At 60.7% G+C, this 26583-nt stretch overlaps 1 protein-coding gene across 2 annotated transcripts in view; it reads left to right on the forward strand.

The window, feature by feature from the left end:
- Positions 1 to 26300, forward strand: part of LOC141164996 (PC-esterase domain-containing protein 1A-like) — a 224735-nt gene extending 198435 nt beyond the window's left edge. For both annotated transcript variants that reach the window (XM_073650657.1, XM_073650653.1), the window contains exons 3-11: positions 10351 to 10433; positions 19817 to 20049; positions 20122 to 20263; positions 20799 to 21045; positions 21243 to 21329; positions 21424 to 21483; positions 21557 to 21607; positions 23861 to 23935; positions 24276 to 26300. In XM_073650657.1, coding sequence (XP_073506758.1) covers positions 10351 to 10433; positions 19817 to 20049; positions 20122 to 20263; positions 20799 to 21045; positions 21243 to 21329; positions 21424 to 21483; positions 21557 to 21607; positions 23861 to 23935; positions 24276 to 24460 — 1163 coding nt within the window. In that variant the 3' untranslated portion in view covers positions 24461 to 26300. The remainder of the gene's footprint in view (positions 1 to 10350; positions 10434 to 19816; positions 20050 to 20121; positions 20264 to 20798; positions 21046 to 21242; positions 21330 to 21423; positions 21484 to 21556; positions 21608 to 23860; positions 23936 to 24275) is intronic.
- The last annotated feature ends 283 nt before the right edge of the window (positions 26301 to 26583 follow it).

Consider the following 26583-nt stretch of genomic DNA (forward strand, 5'->3'; position numbering starts at 1 on the left):
TGTCTGAGCAGTTCTCCCCAGTAGTCAGGTCGGAGCCGGCTGCTCATGGTGATGATGGTTCCGGGCTCGTGTCTGAGCAGTTCCCCCCCAGTAGTCAGGTCAGAGCCGGCTGCTCGTGGTGATGATGGCTCCGGGCTTGTGTCTGAGCAGTTCCCACCAGTAGTCACTTCAGAGCCGGCTGCTCGTGGTGATGATGGCTCCGGGCTCGTGTCTGAGCAGTTCCCCCCCAGTAGTCAGGTCAGAGCCGGCTGCTCGTGGTGATGATGGCTCCGGGCTTGTGTCTGAGCAGTTCCCCCCCAGTAGTCAGGTCAGAGCTGGCTGCTCGTGTTGGTGATGTCTTCGGCTCGTGTCTGAGCAGTTCCCCCCCAGTAGTCAGGTCAGAGCCGGCTGCTCGTGGTGATGATGGCTCCGGGCTCGTGTCTGAGCAGTTCCCACCAGTAGTCACTTCAGAGCCGGCTGCTCGTGGTGATGATGGCTCCGGGCTCGTGTCTGAGCAGTTCCCCCCCAGTAGTCAGGTCAGAGCCGGCTGCTCGTGGTGATGATGGCTCCGGGCTTGTGTCTGAGCAGTTCCCCCCCAGTAGTCAGGTCAGAGCTGGCTGCTCGTGGTGATGATGGCTCCGGGCTCGTGTCTGAGCAGTTCCCCCCCCAGTAGTCAGGTCAGAGCCGGCTGCTCGTGGTGATGATGGCTCCGGGCTCGTGTCTGAGCAGTTCCCCCCAGTAGTCAGATCAGAGCCGGCTGCTCGTGGTGAGGATGGCTCCGGGTTCTTGTCTGAGCAGTTTGTCCCCAGTAGTCAGGTCAGAGCCGGCTGCTCGTGGTGATGATGGCTCCGGGCTCGTGTCTGAGCAGTTCCCCCCCAGTAGTCAGGTCAGAGCCGGCTGCTCGTGGTGATGATGGCTCCGGGCTCATGTCTGAGCAGTTCCCACCAGTAGTCAGGTCAGAGCCGGCTGCTCGTGGTGATGATGGCTCCGGGCTCGTGTCTGAGCAGTTCTCCCCAGTAGTCAGGTCGGAGCCGGCTGCTCGTGGTGATGATGGTTCCGGGCTCGTGTCTGAGCAGTTCCCCCCCAGTAGTCAGGTCAGAGCCGGCTGCTCGTGGTGATGATGGGTCCGGGCTTGTGTCTGAGCAGTTCCCACCAGTAGTCACTTCAGAGCCGGCTGCTCGTGGTGATGATGGCTCCGGGCTTGTGTCTGAGCAGTTCCCCCCCAGTAGTCAGGTCAGAGCTGGCTGCTCGTGTTGGTGATGTCTTCGGGCTCGTGTCTGAGCAGTTCCCCCCCAGTAGTCAGGTCAGAGCCGGCTGCTCGTGGTGATGATGGCTCCGGGCTCGTGTCTGAGCAGTTCCCACCAGTAGTCACTTCAGAGCCGGCTGCTCGTGGTGATGATGGCTCCGGGCTCGTGTCTGAGCAGTTCCCCCCCAGTAGTCAGGTCAGAGCCGGCTGCTCGTGGTGATGATGGCTCCGGGCTTGTGTCTGAGCAGTTCCCCCCCAGTAGTCAGGTCAGAGCTGGCTGCTCGTGGTGATGATGGCTCCGGGCTCGTGTCTGAGCAGTTCCCCCCCCAGTAGTCAGGTCAGAGCCGGCTGCTCGTGGTGATGATGGCTCCGGGCTCGTGTCTGAGCAGTCCCCCCAGTAGTCAGGTCAGAGCCGGCTGCTCATGGTGATGATGGCTCCGGGCTCTTGTCTGAGCAGTTCTCCCCCCAGTAGTCAGGTCAGAGCCTGCTGTTCTTGGTGATGGCTCCGGGCTCGTGTCTGAGCAGTTCTCCCGGTAGTCAGGTCAGAGCCGGCTGCTCGTGGTGATGATGGCTCCGGGCTCGTGTCTGAGCAGTTCTCCCCCCAGTAGTCAGGTCAGAGCCGGCTGCTCGTGGTGATGATGGCTCCGGGCTCGTGTCTGAGCAGTTCTCCCCCCAGTAGTCAGGTCAGAGCCGGCTGCTCGTGGTGATGATGGCTCCGGGCTCGTGTCTGAGCAGTTCCCCCCTCAGTAGTCAGGTCAGAGCCGGCTGCTCGTGGTGATGATGGCTCCGGGCTCGTGTCTGAGCAGTTCCCACCAGTAGTCAGGTCAGAGCCGGCTGCTCGTTGTGATGATGGCTCCGGGCTCGTGTCTGAGCAGTTCTCCCCAGTAGTCAGGTCAGAGCCGGCTGCACGTGATGATGATGGCTCCGAGCTCGTGTCTGAGCAGTTCTCCCCAGTAGTCAGGTCAGAGCCGGCTGTTCGTGGTGATGATGGCTCCGGGCCCGTGTATGAGCAGTTCCCCCCAGTAGTCAGGTCGGAGCTGGCTGCTCGTGGTGATGATGGCTCCGGACTCATGTCTGAGCAGTTATCCCCCCAGTAGTCAGGTCAGAGTCGGCTGCTCGTAGTGATGATGGCTCCTGGCTCGTGTCTGAGCAGTCCCCCCAGTAGTCAGGTCAGAGCCGGCTGCTCGTGGTGATGATTGCTCCGGGCTCATGTCTGAGCAGTTCCCCCCAGTAGTCAGGTCAGAGCCGGCTGCTCGTGGTGATGATGGTTCCGGGCTCGTGTCTGAGCAGTTCCCCCCAGTAGTCAGGTCAGAGCCGGCTGCTCGTGGTGATGATGGCTCTGGGCTCGTGTCTGAGCAGTTCCCCCTCAGTAGTCAGGTCAGAGCCGGCTGCTCGTGGTGATGATGGCTCCGGGCTCGTGTCTGAGCAGTTCCCCCCAGTAGTCAGGTCAGAGCTGGCTGCTCGTGGTGATGATGGCTCCGGGCTCGTGTCTGAGCAGTTGCCCCCAGTAGTCAGGTCAGAGCCGGCTGCTCGTGGTGATGATGGCTCCGGGCTCTTGTCTGAGCAGTTCCCCCCAGTAGTCAGGTCAGAGCCTGCTGCTCGTGGTGATAATGGCTCCGGGCTCGTGTCTGAGCAGTTTCCCCCCAGTAGTCAGGTCAGAGCCGGCTGCTCGTGGTGATGATGGCTCCGGGCTCGTGTCTGAGCAGTTTTCCCCAGTAGTCAGGTCAGAGCCGGCTGCTCGTGGTGATGATTGTTCTGGGCTCGTGTCTGAGCAGTTCCCCCCAGTAGTCAGGTCAGAGCCGGCTACTCGTGGTGATGATGGCTCCGGGCTCGTGTCTGAGCAGTTCCCCCCAGTAGTCAGGTCAGAGCCGGCTGCTCGTGGTGAGGATGGCTCCGGGCTCGTGTCTGAGCAGTTCCCCCCAGTAGTCAGGTCAGAGCCGGCTGCTCGTGGTGATGATGGCTCCGGGCTCTTGTCTGAGCAGTTCCCCCCAGTAGTCAGGTCAGAGCCGGCTGCTCGTGGTGATGATGGCTCCGGGCTCTTGTCTGAGCAGTTCCCCCCAGTAGTCAGGTCAGAGCCGGCTGCTCGTGGTGATGATGGCTCCGGGCTCGTGTCTGAGCAGTTTCCCCCCAGTAGTCAGGTCAGAGCCGGCTGCTCGTGGTGAAAATGGCTCCGGGCTCGTGTCTGAGCAGTCCCCCCCAGTAGTCAGGTCAGAGCCGGCTGCTCGTGGTGATGATGGCCCCGGGCTCGTGTCTGAGCAGTTCCCCCCAGTAGTCAGGTCAGAGCCGGCTGCTCGTGGTGATAATGGCTCCGGGCTCGTGTCTGAGCAGTTCCCCCCAGTAGTCAGGTCAGAGCCGGCTGCTCGTGGTGATAATGGCTTCTGGCTCGTGTCTGAGCAGTTCTCTCCAGTAGTCAGGTCAGAGCCGGCTGCTCGTGGTGATGATGGCTCCGGGCTCGTGTCTGAGCAGTTCCCCCCCAGTAGTCAGGTCAGAGCCGGCTGCTCGTGGTGATGATGGCTCCGGGTTCGTGTCTGAACAGTCCCCCCCAGTAGTCAGGACAGAGCCGGCTGCTCGTGGTGATGATGGCCCCGGGCTCGTGTCTGAGCAGTTCCCCCCAGTAGTCAGGTCAGAGCCGGCTGCTCGCGGTGATAATGGCTCCGGGCTCGTGTCTGAGCAGTTCCCCCCAGTAGTCAGGTCAGAGCCGGCTGCTCGTGGTGAGGATGGCTCCGGGCTCGTGTCTGAGCAGTTCCCCCCAGTAGTCAGGTCAGAGCCGGCTGCTCGTGGTGATGATGGCTCCGGGCTCTTGTCTGAGCAGTTCCCCCCAGTAGTCAGGTCAGAGCCGGCTGCTCGTGGTGATGATGGCTCCGGGCTCTTGTCTGAGCAGTTCCCCCCAGTAGTCAGGTCAGAGCCGGCTGCTCGTGGTGATGATGGCTCCGGGCTCGTGTCTGAGCAGTTTCCCCCCAGTAGTCAGGTCAGAGCCGGCTGCTCGTGGTGAAAATGGCTCCGGGCTCGTGTCTGAGCAGTTTCCCCCCAGTAGTCAGGTCAGAGCCGGCTGCTCGAGGTGATGATGGCTCCGGGCTCGTGTCTGAGCAGTTTCCCCCCAGTAGTCAGGTCAGAGCCGGCTGCTCGTGGTGATGATGGCTCCGGGCTCGTGTCTGAGCAGTTTCCCCCCAGTAGTCAGGTCAGAGCCGACTGCTCGAGGTGATGATGGCTCCGGGCTCGTGTCTGAGCAGTCCCCCCAATAGTCAGGTCAGAGCCGGCTGCTCGTGGTGATGATGGCTCCGGGCTCGTGTCTGAGCAGTCCCCCCAATAGTCAGGTCAGAGCCGGCTGCTCGTGGTGATGATGGCTCCGGGCTCGTGTCTGAGCAGTTTCCCCCCAGTAGTCAGGTCAGAGCCGACTGCTCGTGGTGATGATGGCTCCGGGCTCGTGTCTGAGCAGTTCCCCCCAGTAGTCAGGTCAGAGCCGGCTGCTCGTGGTGATGATTGCTCCAGGCTCGTGTCTGAGCAGTTCCCCCCAGTAGTCAGGTCATAGCTGGCTGCTCTTGGTGATGATGGCCCCGGGCTCGTGTCTGAGCAGTTCCCCCCAGTAGTCAGGTCAGAGCCGGCTGCTCGTGGTGATAATGGCTTCCGGCTCGTGTCTGAGCAGTCCCCCCCAGTAGTCAGGTCAGAGCCGGCTGCTCGTGGTGATAATGGCTCCGGGCTCGTGTCTGAGCAGTTCCCCCCAGTAGTCAGGTCAGAGCCGGCTGCTCGTGGTGATAATGGCTCCGGGCTCGTGTCTGAGCAGTTCCCCCCAGTAGTCAGGTCAGAGCCGGCTGCTCGTGGTGATGATGGCTCCGGGCTTGTGTCTGAGCAGTTCCCACCAGTAGTCACTTCAGAGCCGGCTGCTCGTGGTGATGATGGCTCCGGGCTCGTGTCTGAGCAGTTCCCCCCCAGTAGTCAGGTCAGAGCCGGCTGCTCGTGGTGATGATGGCTCCGGGCTTGTGTCTGAGCAGTTCCCCCCCAGTAGTCAGGTCAGAGCTGGCTGCTCGTGTTGGTGATGTCTTCGGGCTCGTGTCTGAGCAGTTCCCCCCCAGTAGTCAGGTCAGAGCCGGCTGCTCGTGGTGATGATGGCTCCGGGCTCGTGTCTGAGCAGTTCCCACCAGTAGTCACTTCAGAGCCGGCTGCTCGTGGTGATGATGGCTCCGGGCTCGTGTCTGAGCAGTTCCCCCCCAGTAGTCAGGTCAGAGCCGGCTGCTCGTGGTGATGATGGCTCCGGGCTTGTGTCTGAGCAGTTCCCCCCCAGTAGTCAGGTCAGAGCTGGCTGCTCGTGGTGATGATGGCTCCGGGCTCGTGTCTGAGCAGTTCCCCCCCCAGTAGTCAGGTCAGAGCCGGCTGCTCGTGGTGATGATGGCTCCGGGCTCGTGTCTGAGCAGTCCCCTCAGTAGTCAGGTCAGAGCCGGCTGCTCATGGTGATGATGGCTCCGGGCTCTTGTCTGAGCAGTTCTCCCCCCAGTAGTCAGGTCAGAGCCTGCTGTTCGTGGTGATGGCTCCGGGCTCGTGTCTGAGCAGTTCTCTCGGTAGTCAGGTCAGAGCCGGCTGCTCGTGGTGATGATGGCTCCGGGCTCGTGTCTGAGCAGTTCTCCCCCCAGTAGTCAGGTCAGAGCCGGCTGCTCGTGGTGATGATGGCTCCGGGCTCGTGTCTAAGCAGTTCTCCCCCCAGTAGTCAGGTCAGAGTCGGCTGCTCGTGGTGATGATGGCTCCGGGCTCGTGTCTGAGCAGTTCCCCCCTCAGTAGTCAGGTCAGAGCCGGCTGCTCGTGGTGATGATGGCTCCGGGCTCGTGTCTGAGCAGTTCCCACCAGTAGTCAGGTCAGAGCCGGCTGCTCGTTGTGATGATGGCTCCGGGCTCGTGTCTGAGCAGTTCTCCCCAGTAGTCAGGTCAGAGCCGGCTGCTCGTGGTGATGATGGCTCCGGGCTCGTGTCTGAGCAGTTCCCACCAGTAGTCACTTCAGAGCCGGCTGCACGTGATGATGATGGCTCCGAGCTCGTGTCTGAGCAGTTCTCCCCAGTAGTCAGGTCAGAGCCGGCTGTTCGTGGTGATGATGGCTCCGGGCCCGTGTATGAGCAGTTCCCCCCAGTAGTCAGGTCGGAGCTGGCTGCTCGTGGTGATGATGGCTCCGGACTCATGTCTGAGCAGTTATCCCCCCAGTAGTCAGGTCAGAGTCGGCTGCTCGTAGTGATGATGGCTCCTGGCTCGTGTCTGAGCAGTCCCCCCAGTAGTCAGGTCAGAGCCGGCTGCTCGTGGTGATGATTGCTCCGGGCTCATGTCTGAGCAGTTCCCCCCAGTAGTCAGGTCAGAGCCGGCTGCTCGTGGTGATGATGGTTCCGGGCTCGTGTCTGAGCAGTTCCCCCCAGTAGTCAGGTCAGAGCCGGCTGCTCGTGGTGATGATGGCTCTGGGCTCGTGTCTGAGCAGTTCCCCCCCCCAGTAGTCAGGTCAGAGCCGGCTGCTCGTGGTGATGATGGCTCCGGGCTCGTGTCTGAGCAGTTCCCCCCAGTAGTCAGGTCAGAGCTGGCTGCTCGTGGTGATGATGGCTCCGGGCTCGTGTCTGAGCAGTTGCCCCCAGTAGTCAGGTCAGAGCCGGCTGCTCGTGGTGATGATGGCTCCGGGCTCTTGTCTGAGCAGTTCCCCCCAGTAGTCAGGTCAGAGCCTGCTGCTCGTGGTGATAATGGCTCCGGGCTCGTGTCTGAGCAGTTTTCCCCAGTAGTCAGGTCAGAGCCGGCTGCTCGTGGTGATGATTGTTCTGGGCTCGTGTCTGAGCAGTTCCCCCCAGTAGTCAGGTCAGAGCCGGCTACTCGTGGTGATGATGGCTCCGGGCTCGTGTCTGAGCAGTTCCCCCCAGTAGTCAGGTCAGAGCCGGCTGCTCGTGGTGAGGATGGCTCCGGGCTCGTGTCTGAGCAGTTCCCCCCAGTAGTCAGGTCAGAGCCGGCTGCTCGTGGTGATGATGGCTCCGGGCTCTTGTCTGAGCAGTTCCCCCCAGTAGTCAGGTCAGAGCCGGCTGCTCGTGGTGATGATGGCTCCGGGCTCTTGTCTGAGCAGTTCCCCCCAGTAGTCAGGTCAGAGCCGGCTGCTCGTGGTGATGATGGCTCCGGGCTCGTGTCTGAGCAGTTTCCCCCCAGTAGTCAGGTCAGAGCCGGCTGCTCGAGGTGATGATGGCTCCGGGCTCGTGTCTGAGCAGTTTCCCCCCAGTAGTCAGGTCAGAGCCGACTGCTCGTGGTGATGATGGCTCCGGGCTCGTGTCTGAGCAGTTCCCCCCAGTAGTCAGGTCAGAGCCGGCTGCTCGTGGTGATGATTGCTCCAGGCTCGTGTCTGAGCAGTTCCCCCCAGTAGTCAGGTCATAGCTGGCTGCTCGTGGTGATGATGGCCCCGGGCTCGTGTCTGAGCAGTTCCCCCCAGTAGTCAGGTCAGAGCCGGCTGCTCGTGGTGATAATGGCTTCCGGCTCGTGTCTGAGCAGTCCCCCCCAGTAGTCAGGTCAGAGCCGGCTGCTCGTGGTGATGATGGCCCCGGGCTCGTGTCTGAGCAGTTCCCCCCAGTAGTCAGGTCAGAGCCGGCTGCTCGTGGTGATAATGGCTCCGGGCTCGTGTCTGAGCAGTTCCCCCCAGTAGTCAGGTCAGAGCCGGCTGCTCGTGGTGATAATGGCTTCTGGCTCGTGTCTGAGCAGTTCTCTCCAGTAGTCAGGTCAGAGCCCGCTGCTCGTGGTGATGATTGCTCCGGGCTCGTGTCTGAGCAGTTCCCCCCCAGTAGTCAGGTCAGAGCCGGCTGCTCGTGGTGATGATGGCTCCGGGTTCGTGTCTGAACAGTCCCCCCCAATAGTCAGGACAGAGCCGGCTGCTCGTGGTGATGATGGCCCCGGGCTCGTGTCTGAGCAGTTCCCCCCAGTAGTCAGGTCAGAGCCGGCTGCTCGCGGTGATAATGGCTCCGGGCTCGTGTCTGAGCAGTTCCCCCCAGTAGTCAGGTCAGAGCCGGCTGCTCGTGGTGAGGATGGCTCCGGGCTCGTGTCTGAGCAGTTCCCCCCAGTAGTCAGGTCAGAGCCGGCTGCTCGTGGTGATGATGGCTCCGGGCTCTTGTCTGAGCAGTTCCCCCCAGTAGTCAGGTCAGAGCCGGCTGCTCGTGGTGATGATGGCTCCGGGCTCTTGTCTGAGCAGTTCCCCCCAGTAGTCAGGTCAGAGCCGGCTGCTCGTGGTGATGATGGATCCGGGCTCGTGTCTGAGCAGTTTCCCCCCAGTAGTCAGGTCAGAGCCGGCTGCTCGTGGTGAAAATGGCTCCGGGCTCGTGTCTGAGCAGTTTCCCCCCAGTAGTCAGGTCAGAGCCGGCTGTTCGAGGTGATGATGGCTCCGGGCTCGTGTCTGAGCAGTTTCCCCCCAGTAGTCAGGTCAGAGCCGGCTGCTCGTGGTGATGATGGCTCCGGGCTCGTGTCTGAGCAGTTTCCCCCCAGTAGTCAGGTCAGAGCCGACTGCTCGAGGTGATGATGGCTCCGGGCTCGTGTCTGAGCAGTCCCCCCAATAGTCAGGTCAGAGCCGGCTGCTCGTGGTGATGATGGCTCCGGGCTCGTGTCTGAGCAGTTTCCCCCCAGTAGTCAGGTCAGAGCCGACTGCTCGTGGTGATGATGGCTCCGGGCTCGTGTCTGAGCAGTTCCCCCCAGTAGTCAGGTCAGAGCCGGCTGCTCGTGGTGATGATTGCTCCAGGCTCGTGTCTGAGCAGTTCCCCCCAGTAGTCAGGTCATAGCTGGCTGCTCTTGGTGATGATGGCCCCGGGCTCGTGTCTGAGCAGTTCCCCCCAGTAGTCAGGTCAGAGCCGGCTGCTCGTGGTGATAATGGCTTCCGGCTCGTGTCTGAGCAGTCCCCCCCAGTAGTCAGGTCAGAGCCGGCTGCTCGTGGTGATAATGGCTCCGGGCTCGTGTCTGAGCAGTTCCCCCCAGTAGTCAGGTCAGAGCCGGCTGCTCGTGGTGATAATGGCTCCGGGCTCGTGTCTGAGCAGTTCCCCCCAGTAGTCAGGTCAGAGCCGGCTGCTCGTGGTGATAATGGCTTCTGGCTCGTGTCTGAGCAGTTCTCTCCAGTAGTCAGGTCAGAGCCGGCTGCTCGTGGTGATGATGGCCCCGGGCTCGTGTCTGAGCAGTTCCCCCCAGTAGTCAGGTCAGAGCCGGCTGCTCGTGGTGATGATGGCCCCGGGCTCGTGTCTGAGCAGTTCCCCCCAGTAGTCAGGTCAGAGCCGGCTGCTCGCGGTGATAATGGCTCCGGGCTCGTGTCTGAGCAGTTCCCCCCAGTAGTCATGTCAGAGCCGGCTGCTCGTGGTGATAATGGCTTCCGGCTCGTGTCTGAGCAGTCCCCCCCTGTAGTCAGGTCAGAGCCGGCTGCTCGTGGTGATGATGGCCCCGGGCTCGTGTCTGAGCAGTTCCCCCCAGTAGTCAGGTCAGAGCCGGCTGCTCGTGGTGATAATGGCTCCGGGCTCGTGTCTGAGCAATTCCCCCCAGTAGTCAGGTCAGAGCCGGCTGCTCGTGGTGATAATGGCTTCTGGCTCGTGTCTGAGCAGTTCTCTCCAGTAGTCAGGTCAGAGCCGGCTGCTCGTGGTGATGATGGCCCCGGGCTCGTGTCTGAGCAGTTCCCCCCAGTAGTCAGGTCAGAGCCGGCTGCTCGTGGTGATGATGGCCCCGGGCTCGTGTCTGAGCAGTTCCCCCCAGTAGTCAGGTCAGAGCCGGCTGCTCGCGGTGATAATGGCTCCGGGCTCGTGTCTGAGCAGTTCCCCCCAGTAGTCATGTCAGAGCCGGCTGCTCGTGGTGATAATGGCTTCCGGCTCGTGTCTGAGCAGTCCCCCCCTGTAGTCAGGTCAGAGCCGGCTGCTCGTGGTGATGATGGCCCCGGGCTCGTGTCTGAGCAGTTCCCCCCAGTAGTCAGGTCAGAGCCGGCTGCTCGTGGTGATAATGGCTCCGGGCTCGTGTCTGAGCAATTCCCCCCAGTAGTCAGGTCAGAGCCGGCTGCTCGTGGTGATAATGGCTTCTGGCTCGTGTCTGAGCAGTTCTCTCCAGTAGTCAGGTCAGAGCCGGCTGCTCGTGGTGATGATGGCTCCTGTTCGCTGTGACTCTTTTGTCTTTCAGTCCAGAGATCGGTGTATAAAGATCTGGTGAAGTTTCTGCAGGACGACGCGTTTCTGTCTGAAGATCAGCTGAAAAAACCACCGGTGAGTGTCCCGGTATTGCCGGTGTCGGGGGGGATTTCTGCTTATTTATTGTTGTGCTATAATCAGCAAATCGCAGGGAAGAAGAAGCAGCAAAGTCTCTGCTCCGCCGCTCTCTGCTCTCCCGCTCTCTGCTCCGCCTCTCTCCGCTCTCTGCTCCACCGCTCTCTGCTCTCCCGCTCCGCCGCTCTCCCGCTCCGCCGCTCTCCGCTCCGCCTCTCTCTGCTCTCCCGCTCTCTGCTCCGCCGCTCTCTGCTCCGCCTCTCTCCGCTCCGCCTCTCTCCGCTCCGCCTCTCTCCTGCTCCGCCGCTTTCTGCTCCGCCGCTCTCTGCTCCGCCGCTCTCTGCTCCGCCGCTCTCTGCTCCGCCTCTCTCCGCTCTCTGCTCTGTCGCTCTCTGCTCTGCCGCTCTCTGCTCTGCCGCTCTCTGCTCCGCCGCTCTCCGCTCTCTGCTCTGCCGCTCTCTGCTCTGCCGCTCTCTGCTCCGCCGCTCTCTGCTCCACCTCTCTCCCCTCCGCCTCTCTCCCCTCCGCCTCTCTCCGCCCCGCCTCTCTCCGCTCCACCTCTCTCCCCTCCTCCGCTCTGTGCTCCGCCTCTCTCCCCTCCGCCGCTCTCCGCTCCGGCCCTCTGTGCTCCGCCTCTCTCCGCTCCGCCTCTCTCCCCTCCGCCGCTCTGTGCTCCGCCTCTCTCCCCTCCGCCGCTCTCCGCTCCGCCGCTCTGTGCTCTGCCGCTCTGTGCTCCGCCTCTCTCCGCTCCGCCTCTCTCCGCTCCGCCGCTCCCTGCTCCGCCGCTCTCCGCTCTGCCGCTCTCCCCTCCGCCGCTCTCCCCTCCGCCGCTCTCCCCTCCGCCGCTCTCCCCTCCGCCTCTCTCCCCTCCGCCTCTCTCCCCTCCGCCGCTCTCCCCTCCGCCTCTCTCCGCTCCGCCGCTCTCCCCTCCGCCTCTCTCCGCTCCGCCGCTCTCCCCTCCGCCGCTCTCCCCTCCGCCGCTCTCCCCTCCGCCGCTCTCCCCTCCGCCGCTCTCCCCTCCGCCGCTCTCCCCTCCGCCTCTCTCTGCTCCGCCGCTCTCCGCTCCGCCTCTCTCCCCTCCGCCGCTCTCTCTGCTGCGCCTCTCTGCTCCGCCGCTCTCCACTCCGCCTCTCTCCGCTGCGCCTCTCTCCGCTCCGCCGCTCTCCGCTTCGCCTCTCTCTGCTCTGCCGCTCTCCCCTCCGCCGCTCTCCGCTCCGCCGCTCTCTGCTCCGCCGCTCCCTGCTCCGCCTCTCTCCGCTCCGCCGCTCTCTGCTCCGCCGCTCTCCGCTCCGCCTCTCTCCGCTCCGCCGCCCTCTGCTCCGCCGCCCTCCGCTCCGCCGCTCTCCGCTCCGCCTCTCTCCGCTCCGCCTCTCTCCGCTCCGCCGCTCTCCGCTCCGCCTCTCCGCTCCCCCGCTCTCCGCTCCGTCTCTCTCCGCCCCCCCCGCTCTCCGCTCCGTCTCTCTCCGCCCCCCCCGCTCTCCGCTCCGCCTCTCTCCGCTCCGCCGCTCTGTGCTCTTCCGCTCTGTGCTCTTCCGCTCTGTGCTCTTCCGCTCTCTGCTCTTCCGCTCTCTGCTCTTCCGCTCTCTGCTCTTCCGATCTCTGCTCTGCCTCTCTCTGCTCTGCCTCTCTCTGCTCCGCCTCTCTCTGCTCCGCCGTCCTCTGCTCCGCCGCTCTCCGCTCCGCCGCTCTCCCCTCCGCCTCTCTCCGCTCCGCCTCTCTCCGCTCCGCCTCTCTCTGCTCCGCCTCTCTCTGCTCCGCCTCTCTCTGCCCCCCCGCTCTCCGCTGCGCCGCTCTCCGCTCCGTCTCTCTGCGCTGCGACGCTCTCCGATCCGCCTCTCCTCTCCGCTCCGTCTCTCTCCGCCCCCCCGCTCTCCGCCCCCCCCCCCCCGCTCTCCGCTCCATCTCTCTCCGCTCTCCGCTCCCCCTCTCTCCCCTCCGCCGCTCTCCCCTCCGCCGCTCTCCGCCTCTCTCTGCTCCGCCGCTCTCTCTGGTCTTCCGCTCTCTGCTCCGCCTGTCTCTGCTCCGCCGCTCTCCGCTCCGCCGCCCTCCGCTGCGCCGCTTTCCGCTCCGTCTCTCTCCGCTGCGACGCTCTCCGCTCCGCTGCTCTCCGCTCTGTCTCTCTCCGCTGCGACGCTCTCCGATCCGCCGCTCTGTGCTCCGCCGCTCTCCGCTCCGTCTCTCTCCGCTGCGACGCTCTCCGCTCCCCCTCTCTCCGCTCCGCCGCTCTCCGCTCCCCCTCTCTCTGCTCCGCTCCGCCGCCGCCCTCCGCTCCGCCGCTCTCCGCTCCGCCGCTCTCCGCTCCGCCTCTCTCCGCTCCGCCGCTCTCCGCTCCGCCTCTCTCCGCTGCGCCGCTCTCCGCTCCGTCTCTCTCCGCTGCGACGCTCTCCGCTCCGCCGCTCTCTGCTCCGCCTCTCTCTGCTCCGCCGCTCTCCCCTCCGCCGCTCCCTGCTCCGCCGCTCTCCGCTCCGTCTCTCTCCGCTGCGCCGCTCTCCGCTCCGTCTCTCTCCGCTGCGACGCTCTCCGCTCCGCCGCTCTCTGCTCCGCCGCTCTCCCCTCCGCCGCTCCCTGCTCCGCCGCTCTGTGCTCCGCCTCTCTCCGCTCCCCCTCTCTCCGCTCCGCCGCTCTCTGCTCCGCCGCTCTCTGCTCCCCCTCTCTCCCCTCCGCCGCTCTCCCCTCCGCCGCTCTCCCCTCCGCCGCTCTCCCCTCCGCCTCTCTCCCCTCCGCCTCTCTCCGCTCCGCCTCTCTCCGCTCCGCTTCTCTCTGCTCCCCCTCTCTCTGCTCCCCCTCTCTCTGCTCCCCCTCTCTCTGCTCCGCCGCTCTCTGCTCCGCCTCTCTCCGCTGCGCCGCTCTCCCCTCCGCCGCTCCCTGCTCCGCCGCTCTCCGCTCCGTCTCTCTCCGCTGCGCCGCTCTCCGCTCCGTCTCTCTCCGCTGCGACGCTCTCCGCTCCGCCGCTCTCTGCTCCGCCTCTCTCTGCTCCGCCTCTCTCTGCTCCGCCGCTCCCTGCTCCGCCGCTCTGTGCTCCGCCTCTCTCCGCTCCCCCTCTCTCCGCTCCGCCGCTCTCTGCTCCGCCGCTCTCTGCTCCCCCTCTCTCCCCTCCGCCGCTCTCCCCTCCGCCGCTCTCCCCTCCGCCGCTCTCCCCTCCGCCTCTCTCCCCTCCGCCTCTCTCCCCTCCGCCTCTCTCCGCTCCGCCTCTCTCCGCTCCCCCTCTCTCTGCTCCCCCTCTCTCTGCTCCGCCGCTCTCTGCCTTCATATACCGGTCTTTATGCTCTTTACTATGAGACCCCTCAGATTTATGGTTGTGCCTGATGAAGAGGCCGCAGGCGTCTCCAGAGCTGCGATCTGTTATCCTCTCGGCCATTAATAAGCCCCCTAAGGTCTGTCTATTGTGATTACTTTTGTAATAAGATAATAAGTGACAGATAAAGGGGAAATGTGAACTGCGAGATGAGAAAAAGAAGGTGGATACTTTCTCCGCTACATTGTGAATCATCACTGGAAACATCGTAATAATAAATGTAAGATCGATACAGAAGCGTCTGGAAGATCCAGATACAAAGAGACCAAAAGCCGACACCATGGACCCGGCCCAGAACTGGAGGAGAAGGCGGAAACCAGAAGCCGACACCATGGACCCGGCCTAGAACTGGAGGAGAAGGCGGAAACCAGAAGCCGACACCATGGACCCGGCCCAGAACTGGAGGAGAAGGCGGAAACCAGAAGCCGACACCATGGACCCGGCCTAGAACTGGAGGAGAAGGCGGAAACCAGAAGCCGACACCATGGACCCGGCCCAGAACTGGAGGAGAAGGCGGAAACCAGAAGCCGACACCATGGACCCGGCCCAGAACTGGAGGAGAAGGCGGAAACCAGAAGCCGACACCATGGACCCGGCCCAGAACTGGAGGAGAAGGCGGAAACCAGAAGCCGACACCATGGACCCGGCCCAGAACTGGAGGAGAAGGCGGAAACCAGAAGCCGACACCATGGACCCGGCCCAGAACTGGAGGAGGACGTGGAAACCAGAAGCCGACACCATGGACCCGGCCCAGAACTGGAGGAGAAGGCGGAAACCAGAAGCCGACACCATGGACCCGGCCCAGAACTGGAGGAGGACGCGGAAACCAGAAGCCGACACCATGGACCTGGCCCAGAACTGGAGGAGAAGGCGGAAACCAGAAGCCGACACCATGGACCCGGCCCAGAACTGGAGGAGAAGGCGGAAACCAGAAGCCGACACCATGGACCCGGCCCAGAACTGGAGGAGGACGCGGAAACCAGAAGCCGACACCATGGACCCGGCCCAGAACTGGAGGAGAACCCGAAACCAGAAGCCGACACCATGGACCCGGCCCAGAACTGGAGGAGGACGTGGAAACCAGAAGCCGACACCATGGACCCGGCCCAGAACTGGAGGAGAAGGCGGAAACCAGAAGCCGACACCATGGACCCGGCCCAGAACTGGAGGAGGACGCGGAAATCAGAAGCCGACACCATGGACCCGGCCCAGAACTGGAGGAGAAGGCGGAAACCAGAAGCCGACACCATGGACCCGGCCCAGAACTGGAGGAGAAGGCGGAAACCAGAAGCCGACACCATGGACCCGGCCCAGAACTGGAGGAGAAGGCGGAAACCAGAAGCCGACACCATGGACCCGGCCCAGAACTGGAGGAGAAGGCGGAAACCAGAAGCCGACACCATGGACCCGGCCCAGAACTGGAGGAGGACGTGGAAACCAGAAGCCGACACCATGGACCCGGCCCAGAACTGGAGGAGAAGGCGGAAACCAGAAGCCGACACCATGGACCCGGCCCAGAACTGGAGGAGGACGCGGAAACCAGAAGCCGACACCATGGACCCGGCCCAGAACTGGAGGAGAAGGCGGAAACCAGAAGCCGACACCATGGACCCGGCCCAGAACTGGAGGAGAAGGCGGAAACCAGAAGCCGACACCATGGACCCGGCCCAGAACTGGAGGAGAAGGCGGAAACCAGAAGCCGACACCATGGACCCGGCCCAGAACTGGAGGAGGACACGGAAACCAGAAGCCGACACCATGGACCCGGCCCAGAACTGGAGGAGAAGGCGGAAACCAGAAGCCGACACCATGGACCCGGCCCAGAACTGGAGGAGAAGGCGGAAACCAGAAGCCGACACCATGGAGGAGGACACGGAAACCAGATCCGATCTCCATTCTCAGTGACGACATAATCAATGAACGGAAATCACAGGCGGATCCAAAGCCTAATGATCAGTGTGACCCCACGTGTCTGTATCCTGACATCCCATAATGTGATCAATAGTGTTTCTTTCCCCCAGAGCTAAATGCATCTGTGAGGGCACAAGCTCCAGACTGTCTTCCAAGTGATGTCCTCAATAATGTGCTCTCGTCTCCATCTGCGCCTGGCTCCTGGTCGGCGTCCGCCCGCGCCTGGCTCCTGGTCGGCGTCCCTCCCGCGCCTGGCTCCTAGTCGGCGTCCCTCCCGCACCCGTCTCCTGGTCGGCGTCCGCCCGCGCCCGGCTCCTGGTCGGCGTCCCTCCCGCGCCCGGCTCCTGGTCGGCGTCCCTCCCGCGCCCGGCTCCTGGTCGGCGTCCCTCCCGCGCCCGGCTCCTGGTCGGCGTCCGCCCGCGCCCGGCTCCTGGTCGGCGTCCCTCCCGCGCCCGGCTCCTGGTCGGCGTCCCTCCCGCGCCCGGCTCCTGGTCGGCGTCCCTCCCGCGCCCGGCTCCTGGTCGGCGTCCCTCCCGCGCCCGGCTCCTGGTCGGCGTCCCTCCCGCGCCCGGCTCCTGGTCGGCGTCCCTCCCGCGCCCGGCTCCTGGTCGGCGTCCCTCCCGCGCCCGGCTCCTGGTCGGCGTCCCTCCCGCGCCCGGCTCCTGGTCGGCGTCCCTCCCGCGCCCGGCTCCTGGTCGGCGTCCCTCCCGCGCCCGGCTCCTGGTCGGCGTCCCTCCCGCGCCCGGCTCCTGGTCGGCGTCCCTCCCGCGCCCGGCTTCTGGTCGGCGTCCCTCCCGCTCCTGGCTCTTGGTCGGCGTCCCTCCCGCGCCCGGCTCTTGGTCGGCGTCCCTCCCGCGCCCGGCTCTTGGTCGGCGTCCCTCCCGCGCCCGGCTCCTGGTCGGCGTCCCTCCCGCGCCCGGCTCCTGGTCGGCGTCCCTCCCGCGCCCGGCTCCTGGTCGGCGTCCCTCCCGCGCCCGGCTCCTGGTCGGCGTCCCTCCCGCGCCCGGCTCCTGGTCGGCGTCCCTCCCGCGCCCGGCTCCTGGTCGGCGTCCCTCCCGCGCCCGGCTCCTGGTCGGCGTCCCTCCCGCGCCCGGCTCCTGGTCGGCGTCCCTCCCGCGCCCGGCTCCTGGTCGGCGTCCCGCCCGCGCCCGGCTCCTGGTCGGCGTCCCGCCCGCGCCCGGCTCCTGGTCGGCGTCCGCCCGCGCCTGGCAGTGCGGTCTCTGTGGACCCTCCTCTCCGCGCTCCTCCATGACGTTACCTTTAATTCACACTTAAACATATCTTGTTTCTAATAGAAAACCGATTTGCTCCTGCCCGGGGGTCCGCCCCATCCCCCTTTTTCCAGCTTTAATAATCCGGGTTCATCTGGTTGTCGCTGATACTTTGTCAATGGATAAAGTTCAGACAGTTTCTAGCTGCTGCGGTGAGGAAACCTCTGTGGTGTCTCTGGGCTGGTGACATTGTGTGAACGTGGCCGTACACGGGCCGGCGTGACTCTACACATTACTGCTAGGAAACTGTTTAGTGTCTGTTCACACATAAAATATTCCTTGTCCTACAGATTTCATTTCATTTAAAATGACAGCTTCTACACACAGAGATGGAGCTGCGTTTTGTATCAAGTCGTTTCCTTCTGCCCAGAGCTGGATTCACATCTACACTGCTCAGTTCTGCTGTATAATGTCCTCTGTGCTACATAGAAATGAGGGATCCCTGCTCTGTCTGTGTGGACTGTGTATGGGAGACGTCACAGCAGCTCATCTCCTCTCACCAGCTCAGAGACAATGGCAAATTCAGAGAGAGAGACAGAGAGCGCCTGCTGAAAATGAGAGTACAAGTCCTATTGCGGGCAGATCTAGACTGCCTGAAGAGAAGTGCCATAAGCTCCATTCACACTGAGATTATGGTGAATGAGATTTCCAGTGCATTCGTGCTGTCTGTCACCATTTGGTGAAATGATCATTGTTCTCGGCAGCACATCGTCTTCTGTAACCTGCGCTGCCGAGAACAGTGGCAGCCTATGTGCACTGAGTGATGTATAACAGTGCACGTCTAAGCGCGGTCATGCTGTGTGAACATCGCGCAGTGTAAATGGACGCTAAGACCACTGCTACTCTCCCTCTTTAACAACCATTTGTTTAGGCCCCTCCCCTCGGCCCCCTCCTTTGCGGCCCCCACATGTTATAATGTATTGAGAGATGCGACAGTAAATGGATTCACACAGAACGCTAAATACAATAACAGTTTACTAATGTGATATACAGAAAGATACATGATATCTAAAGATCTATCACAAGATATCAAACATCCAATGCAGAGCCCATAACCATGTATCCTACTCGGCCTCCTTATCTGGGGTGGGCCTTCTCTACAGCAGAGGCCCAGGCTGAGGAGGAGTCTTTGTATCTTGCACTTTCATCTTCTCACTATTTGACCCTGACTATATATCCCCCTCCTGACTGGCCTGGGGCTGTACCTTTGTAATGTGGGCTCGGGTTCATCTGTACCAGGTTACTTATCTGTGTAACTGAAGTAAGAGTTGAAATGGTAGATCCATCTTCACAATTAACCCTTCCAATGATTTCTACCACTTCAGTTTAATTCTTACCAATAACAATATGGACATGTGCTACACGGTGATGTGAAGACCCGGGGTCTTCCGTGAGCGTAACGCTACTTGGACCACACAGGGTGCGGGTAAAACCTCGTGGCAATACTTTATTGAACCACAAAGCGGACAATAAACACATAGAACCAGTCCCAGGAAATACCCAAGATGGTGGAACATTACACAGTCTCACCCTTCCTTCTCCACCCGCCTAGGATAGAACAGCTGCGACTTTGTGACTTCCAGGGCCGACTACCTCAACCAGTGGGCCCCAACAGAGAGACGGTAGCGGCAAGCTTAGGAAGCTAGCAGTCCATCAAGGTATAAGGCCAGGAGACCCGAAAGTCCCACCCTGGCCTCTCCAATGGTTTCCTTGGTGCCAGATGATCGGTGGGTCCCAACCTGGCTTCTCCAAATGTCTCCGGGGGTTGCAGGCAACCGGTGGGTCCCTTCTGGCAACCCCAAACAACATATCTATGGGGCCAGGTGACTTCTTCATCCCAACCCTGGTGTCCCCAAAATGTATTCATGTCTCTCTGATGGTTAATGGAGCAGATCCGAATCTTTCCAGTCAGGGCCGGTACCCTTAGACTAGAATCATGTAGAATCCAAATCTGTGTCTCTTTGGGTAATGCCATGCAATCCATCTACTGTCCTGAAGGATGTCTCTCATTCTTCTTGTAAAGTCTTTCTGATGCTCCTTAATTCTCGTCCCAAGTCTGCTGCTACAAAAACAGTTGTCCCTTCTGCTTCTCTGGGCTCAGCCCCCTGAATGGCAGAACTGCTTTCATCCCCCTCCCCAAAGCTCAGTGTACATTAGTGGAGGGATCTTTCTCAGGTCGACCGCATCACCTGGGTCTACATGTGAGACTCCCTGTGGTGAAGGCTCCACCAGATCTTCTTTCAACACTTACACAATTGGCCTAGAAGAGTTTTAAACACTGGTTAGAGGGTCCTGAGATACTAATGAGATTAGTGGAATGCTGGACACTTTACAAGTTAATATTAGTGTACATAAACTGACGAGCAAGCAGAACATTAATAAAACTCAGCAATCTGTAATAAAAAACAATAAGGTATTTCTCTTGGATTAACAAATCTAATCGTCACAGGTGATAAACCTCAGTTCACACTGCAATACCCGTCCACGTCTGGGTTTAACCATTCACCTGACTTTAAACCATATTTACCAGGACACCGTTTGTTGTTTCTCACAAGCCGGAGTGTCGCCATATAGCTGGTGTCTCGTCCTTGGCCTCGTCTTCCCGCAGAGCGCCTTCTCTCACTTCCGTGGTGCCGCGGTGTGGTAAGATCATGGATCTCTCTGGACCATCCTGTCATCGCTGCGAGGAGACGGGTCCATCCGTCACATCATTGATACGTTTATGTCTGGATTTGTATTGATCTCTCCTTCATTCCAACGTTTCCGGTGATGATTGACGACGTAGCGGAGGCCGTTACTGATGGGTTCTCCTTTACCGTCCAGTTTTTCTGATTATTCTGCACTTATTGCCGTGATACCATCGCCGATCCTCCTCCACATGCCTGAGCCGTTGTTCTTCTCCACAGGGGGAATTCACTTTTGAGAATGACTCGCTGATAGAGGGCGGCCAAATGAATAAATTGCACAATGGGACCACGTACCGAGAAGTGCGGCAGTACCGGAGCGGCCACCATCTTGTCCGATTCTACTTCCTGACCCGCGTCTACTCTGCTTACCTGGAGAGCATACTGTCGGATTTCCAGAGCGGCCCCCCACCGGACGTGCTGATAGTAAACTCCTGCGTCTGGGATGTCAATAGGTGACCACTGCCGCCATGGTATCCGCTGCCGCCATATTGGGGACAGATCCTCATTGTCCTCATCTCCTGCAGGTACAACGACCAACATCTGGAGGGCTACAAGAGCAACCTGGACCACCTGTTCCTGCGCCTCAAGGAGGTTCTGAGCCCCCAGTGCCTCATCATGTGGACCATGACCATGCCGGTCGGATACAGGGAGAGCGAAATCCCGGAGGTAACCAATGTCTGACCTTGGAGACAGGGGCTACGTGTAAAGTGAAGTCTATTAATCCCTCAGCTTTGCAGACCTCATCTCTCCCCATCGGGGCTCACAATCTACATTCCCTATCAGTCTTTGGAGTGTGAGAGGTAAGAGAACCTGGAGGAATCCCACAAGGAGAACATACAAACTCCTTTGGTGGGATTTGACGCCAGCTTGACAAGGCTATAGTGCTGCCCAGAGTATTGGCACATGACGCCATGTTGGCAGCTGATCCACCCTGTCGCTGTGATGAGGTTGAGCGCTGGGATAAGGCTGAGCGCTGGGCTTCATTCATGTGATTGCAGACTAGTAATCACACCCCATCTGTTTGACGTCGCATCACAAAAATGGCCTCTGCGTGAAGGCGCCCAATATATACCGTCACCAGAAGCCCCCGCCATCACTGGGGTACGTTGTTCTCCGGGTCCCACTATGCTAAAGACCTTTTTATGGTACGACCTCTTCCCTGACACTTTTTCATCCTTGCTTTGCTTTTCTGTGTCTCCAGTTCCATAACATCCCACACAACCTGCAGACGGGCATCGTGGAGGGGAACTTCTTCAGCGCCACTTTGGCAAATTTCCACCATCTGGACGTGCTGGACATGCACTACCACTTCCGCTATGACCTGCGCCTCCGATGCCGTGATGGCGTCCACTGGAACTACCTGGCACATCGGAAGTACACGCAGATCCTGCTGACCCACATCGCACTGGCCTGGGGCGTGGAGCCTCCCAAGCAGCAGATGCCGGAGGGTGCGTGATACCACTTACATCTGCTCCCTGTGGTCTGAGATGCTCACAATCGGTGGTCTCTATACTCCAGGGCTAGATAATGTTCCCTATCAGTAGAATAAGTCCTGCGCTACGTGGACCCTAGGTCTATATACATCGCAGGTTGGCGCCTCATCCGGCCGGCCTTGCTGTAATCCGCTGTCTTTCCCACGTTGCAGACTCTGTTCGTCTCACGGTTCCTCCTTCGTCTGCACCTTGCCCCAAGCAGCAGCCCGCAAGACAGGAGAAAGAGCTCTATAGCCTGGGTAAGTCTTTATTGCTGCCCACGCGATGGGGTAATTATGGTATCACTGTGGCACAGAATTGGGCCGGTCACAACAGCTTCTGGCGTCTCTGCAGGGGCGGCCTACATGCCTGGATACACGTCCTTCGATGGGAGTGAGATCCGCGCGGTGTCTGGTGAGTATCGCTGCCTCATACTTCTCTATGGACTCAGTGACGTTATTTGCGACCTCTACTCTCTGCCCACCAGGCATCCAGTGCCCGGCATATGTCACCGGTGAGCAGCTCTTCAGCTCAGATGGTAAGAACCAAGCACAAGTGAACTTCCAGCTGTCATTTCTCCATCATTACTTTCCAACTCTTGCCTCATGCCCTCATCTCCTCCCTCTACCCCATGTCATTTCCTCCTCTACCTGCTCCATGTTGTTTGTTGTCTACTCCTCTTCAAGCACCGTGTCCTTGTCTCCTCTTCCTGCATCGTGTCCTTGTCTCCTCTTCCTGCACCGTGTCCTTGTCTCCTCTTCCTGCACCGTGTCCTTGTCTCCTCTTCCTGCACCGTGTCCTTGTCTCCTCTTCCTGCACCGTGTCCTTTTCTCCTCTTCCTGCACCGTGTCCTTGTCTCCTCTTCCTGCACCGTGTCCTTGTCTCCTCTTCCTGCACCGTGTCCTTGTCTCCTCTTCCTGCATCGTGTCCTTGTCTCCTCTTCCTGCACCGTGTCCTTGTCTCCTCTTCCTGCACCGTGTCCTTGTCTCCTCTTCCTGCACCGTGTCCTTGTCTCCTCTTCCTGCACCGTGTCCTTGTCTCCTCTTCCTGCATCGTGTCCTTGTCTCCTCTTCCTGCATCGTGTCCTTGTCTCCTCTTCCTGCACCGTGTCCTTGTCTCCTCTTCCTGCACCGTGTCCTTGTCTCCTCTTCCTGCACCGTGTCCTTGTCTCCTCTTCCTGCACCGTGTCCTTGTCTCCTCTTCCTGCACCGTGTCCTTGTCTCCTCTTCCTGCACCGTGTCCTTGTCTCCTCTTCCTGCACCGTGTCCTTGTCTCCTCTTCCTGCACCGTGTCCTTGTCTCCTCTTCCTGCACCGTGTCCTTGTCTCTTCTTCCTGCACCGTGTCTGTCACAGGTGTGTCAGAGGTGACAGACAGTCGCCCTGCAGTGGGTTGCAGGCCATCTCTACTTTTGGCATTGCAGACAGTTTCTTAGATAAGAGACTGTCTTTACGACCTAGCGGCTACCTCTCTTGCTAATTAGCTCTCTGCCTGGGTGTATAAATACCTGGTGTGTCTGAGAGGGAGTCTCTGGCTATATCCATTTCTACTTGTGAGGCTTAGCAGGAGCAATACTTTGTCCTGTATGGAGCTTGAGGCCTTGTGCTTATTTGGAGTTCATCTAAAGCTAAGCCATTTCCCCCTGTTTTTGTCTACCCTCGTTGTCTCTAGAGTTTAGTGGAGGTTGACTAGCGCTCATCTCCTTCCATCCCTAGCCGTACGCCAGGGAGAGTAGGGCAAGACACGCGTGCGGCGATTGCTGAGGAGGCAATATAGGGACGATAGTTGAGACAGGGTGACGCTAGACCAGACTAGGAGTTCTCCACTCCCTCCTTTCCCTAGTGTTTGGGCTCCCCTTTTCCCTCTGTGTTGCAGTAAGTCTTCCCCACACCTGGCGTGACAGTGTCCTTGTCTCCTCTTACTCTTCCTGCACTGTGTCCTTGTCTCCTCTTCCTCTTCCTGCCCCATGTCCTTGTCTCCGTCTCCTCTTCCTCCTCCTCTTTCTGCACCATGTCGTTGTTATTTCTGTCTCTTCCTCTTCCTGCACCATGTCGTAGTCTCCTCCTCCCCTTCCTGCACCATGTCTTCCCCTCCTCTTCCTCCTCCTCTTCTGGCACCCTGTCGTCTCTTCCTCTTCTTCCGACACCCTGTCGTCTCCTCCTCCTCTTCTTCAGTCACCCTGTCGTCTCCTCCTTCCTCTTCTTCTGGCACCCTGTCGTCTCCTCCTCCTCCTCCTCCCTCTTCTGCCGGCACCCTGTCGTCTCCTCCTCCTCTCTCCTCTTCTTCCGACACCCTGCCATCTCCTCCTCTTCTTCCGGCACCCTGCCGTCTCCTCCTCCTTTCTCTTCTCCCGGCACCCTCTCGTCTCCTCCTCCTTCCTCTTCTCCAGACACCCTGTCGTCTCCTCCCCCTCCTCTTCTTGCGGCACCCTGTCATCTCCTTCTCCTCCTCCCTCTTCTTCCTGCACCCTGTTGTCTCCTCCCCCTCCTCTTCTTCCGGCACCCTGTCGTCTCCTCCTCCTCTTCTTCCGGCACCCTGTCGTCTCCTCCTCCTCCTCCCTCTTCTTCCGATACCCTGTCTCCTTCTTCTTCTCCTTCCTCTTCTTCTGGCGCCCTGTCGTCTCCTCCTCCTCCTCCCTCTTCTTCCGGCGCCCTGTCGTCTCCTCCTCCCTCTACTTCGGGCGCCCTGTCGTCTCCTCCTCCGCTTCTGTTTCCGGCATCCTGATCCCTGTGTCCCGTACACTCTTGTCCCATGCCCTGATGCTTTATACTGATGATATATTCTGTGTTTCAGCCGTTTCGCCCTTTGTGACTGACAGCCCGCTGCTGAGCGCCAACATGACCCCCGGCTACTTCAGCCCACCGCCAGGTAATGACCCCACAGTCCGTGGCCACGGAGGAATTTATAGAGGGGGGGTCAGAGCGACAAACACCGGCATCTCTGCTCTGAAATTCAAGTCCCACCAGCAGCACCACCGCCAGTGACCTCCAGTCACCTCCAGAGCTGCACTCACTATTCTGCTGTTACATCATGTCTTATCCTCCAATTGCAGTTCACAGTTTTCTAAGTAACCAGTAGAAGTGAGCGCAGCTCTGGAAGTAACTGGAGTGATATGATGTAACTGATCCTTATATGCCAATATGAGATGATGGGTGGAGTAGTCTTTGTACATCTGAGCCTGATCATACGTCTTGTCCTTCTCTTCCAGGTCCTCCTCCCTCCTCTCAATATTTACCCATGATGCTGCTGCCAGCCAACTTTGGCTACTTTCGCCCCTGTGACTTGTTCCCTCCAGAAGCCTGGAAAATGAGACCGCCAAAGAGGCTGAAGCCGGGAGCAGGCTGGAGACCCCCGTACCGCCGACCCCCAATACATCCTACTGGCAACTACTGACGTTATTCAGACGCATACTCCAGAGTCTCCTGGCTTCTGGGGTTAACTGTTCAGGCTCTACGAGTCCCGTGACACACTGGGGCCCTGCGAGTCCCGTGACACACTGGGGCCCTGCGAGTCCCGTGACACACTGGGGCCCTGCGAGTCCCGTGACACACTGGGGCCCTGCGGGTCCCGTGACACACTGGGTCCCTGCGAGTCCCGTGACACACTGGGTCCCTGCGAGTCCCGTGACACACTGGGTCCCTGCGAGTCCCGTGACACACTGGGTCCCTGCGAGTCCCGTGACACAATGGGTCCCTGCGAGTCCCGTGACACACTGGGGCCCTGCGAGTCCCGTGACACACTGGGGCCCTGCGAGTCCCGTGACACACTGGGGCCCTGCGAGTCCCGTGACACACTGGGGCCCTGCGAGTCCCGTGACACACTGGGGCCCTGCGAGTCCCGTGACACACTGGGGCCCTGCGAGTCCCGTGACACACTGGGGCCCTGCGAGTCTCGTGACACACTGGGGCCCTGCGAGTCCCGTGACACACTGGGGCCCTGCGAGTCCCGTGACACACATCCCTGTTACTTGCACTGTGCTGCTATTCTTGGATTTTGCACTGTTTTTCCTTAAGTGAAGGTTTCCTCGTTTCTTGTACTGAAGCTCTTGGAAGGATTTTTATTAACTGCTGATAGTGTTCACGCCTTGGAGGGGGAGCGGCCGGGGAAGGAGCTCCTCCGGGAACCTCCCGATCTTCTGTTTATTTCTGATCACATGATCAGAAGTTCCATTCATGTTTTGGCAACAATGTATCCAGTGAGGCCTCCAGAGCTGTGATTGGAGCAGTGGAATCATGTGACTCATCATAAATGACAAGCTGCTGCAGCTCTGTGATTGGTGCAGATATGTCACATGGTATAGGGCTGGTTTTAAAGTATTTTTCTGTATGTTTTTTATAAATAATGTCTGGATTCTGGATATTGCTTTATAGATGGAAGTGTAATACGTTGTTCTGTGAGCGGTGGCCCCGGATCTTGGGCCGGACGTGAGCGGTGGCCCCCACTCCTGGGGCCGGACGTGAGCGGCGGCCCCCGGGTCTGGGGCCGGATGTGAGCGGCGGCCCCGGGTCTGAGGCTAGACGTGAGCGGCGGCCCCGGGTCTGAGGCTAGACGTGAGCGGCGGCCCCCGGGTCTGAGGCTAGACGTGAGCGGCGGCCCCGGGTCTGAGGCTAGACGTGAGCGGCGGCCCCCGGGTCTGAGGCTAGACGTGAGCGGCGGCCCCCGGGTCTGAGGCTAGACGTGAGCGGCGGCCCCCGGGTCTGAGGCTAGACGTGAGCGGCGGCCCCGGGTCTGAGGCTAGACGTGAGCGGCGGCCCCGGGTCTGAGGCTAGACGTGAGCGGCGGCCCCGGGTCTGAGGCTAGACGTGAGCGGCGGCCCCGAGTCTGAGGCTAGACGTGAGCGGCGGCCCCCGGGTCTGAGGCTAGACGTGAGCGGCGGCCCCCGGGTCTGAGGCTAGACGTGAGCGGCGGCCCCGGGTCTGAGGCTAGACGTGAGCGGCGGCCCCGGGTCTGAGGCTAGACGTGAGCGGCGGCCCCCGGGTCTGAGGCTAGACGTGAGCGGCGGCCCTGGGTCTGAGGCTAGACGTGAGCGGTGGCCCCCGGGATCTGGGGCCGGACTTGTGCCTTATATCTATTTCCCTTTATCTCCTGTGTTCTCCGCGTCTTGTCCGGGGTCTGATCCCGTCTACATTATTGTCTCTCGTCTGCGGCGATTTCTTTTAGCCCCTCGATCTGATTTGCATTTTTATGTACATTCTGTTGTTTTTATATGTAATAAATGATCATTTTTACCGTGTGCTTGGTGTCCTTCTTTATTTACCTTTTACTTCACTACCACCTGCAGCATTGCATGCTGGGGCGAGGTACGCATTTCCTGCGCCCCCACCATGCTATAGTAAAATGGGGTCCTGGTTGGGTGTGTGCCGCTATCACCTTGGCGATACACCTCTGTAGACCGCATGCTGCCGCTTGACTTGCCAGGCCAGGACCAGATGAATGAGGGAGGCCAGGACCAGATGAATGAGGGAGGCAAGGACCAGATGAATGAGGGAGACCAGGACCAGATGAATGAGGGAGAC

This window comes from Phyllobates terribilis, unplaced genomic scaffold (assembly GCF_046119375.1).
Source record: "Phyllobates terribilis strain yellow unplaced genomic scaffold, ASM4611937v1 Scaffold_1__5_contigs__length_1240528914, whole genome shotgun sequence".
In the NCBI taxonomy this organism is placed as follows: domain Eukaryota; kingdom Metazoa; phylum Chordata; class Amphibia; order Anura; family Dendrobatidae; genus Phyllobates; species Phyllobates terribilis.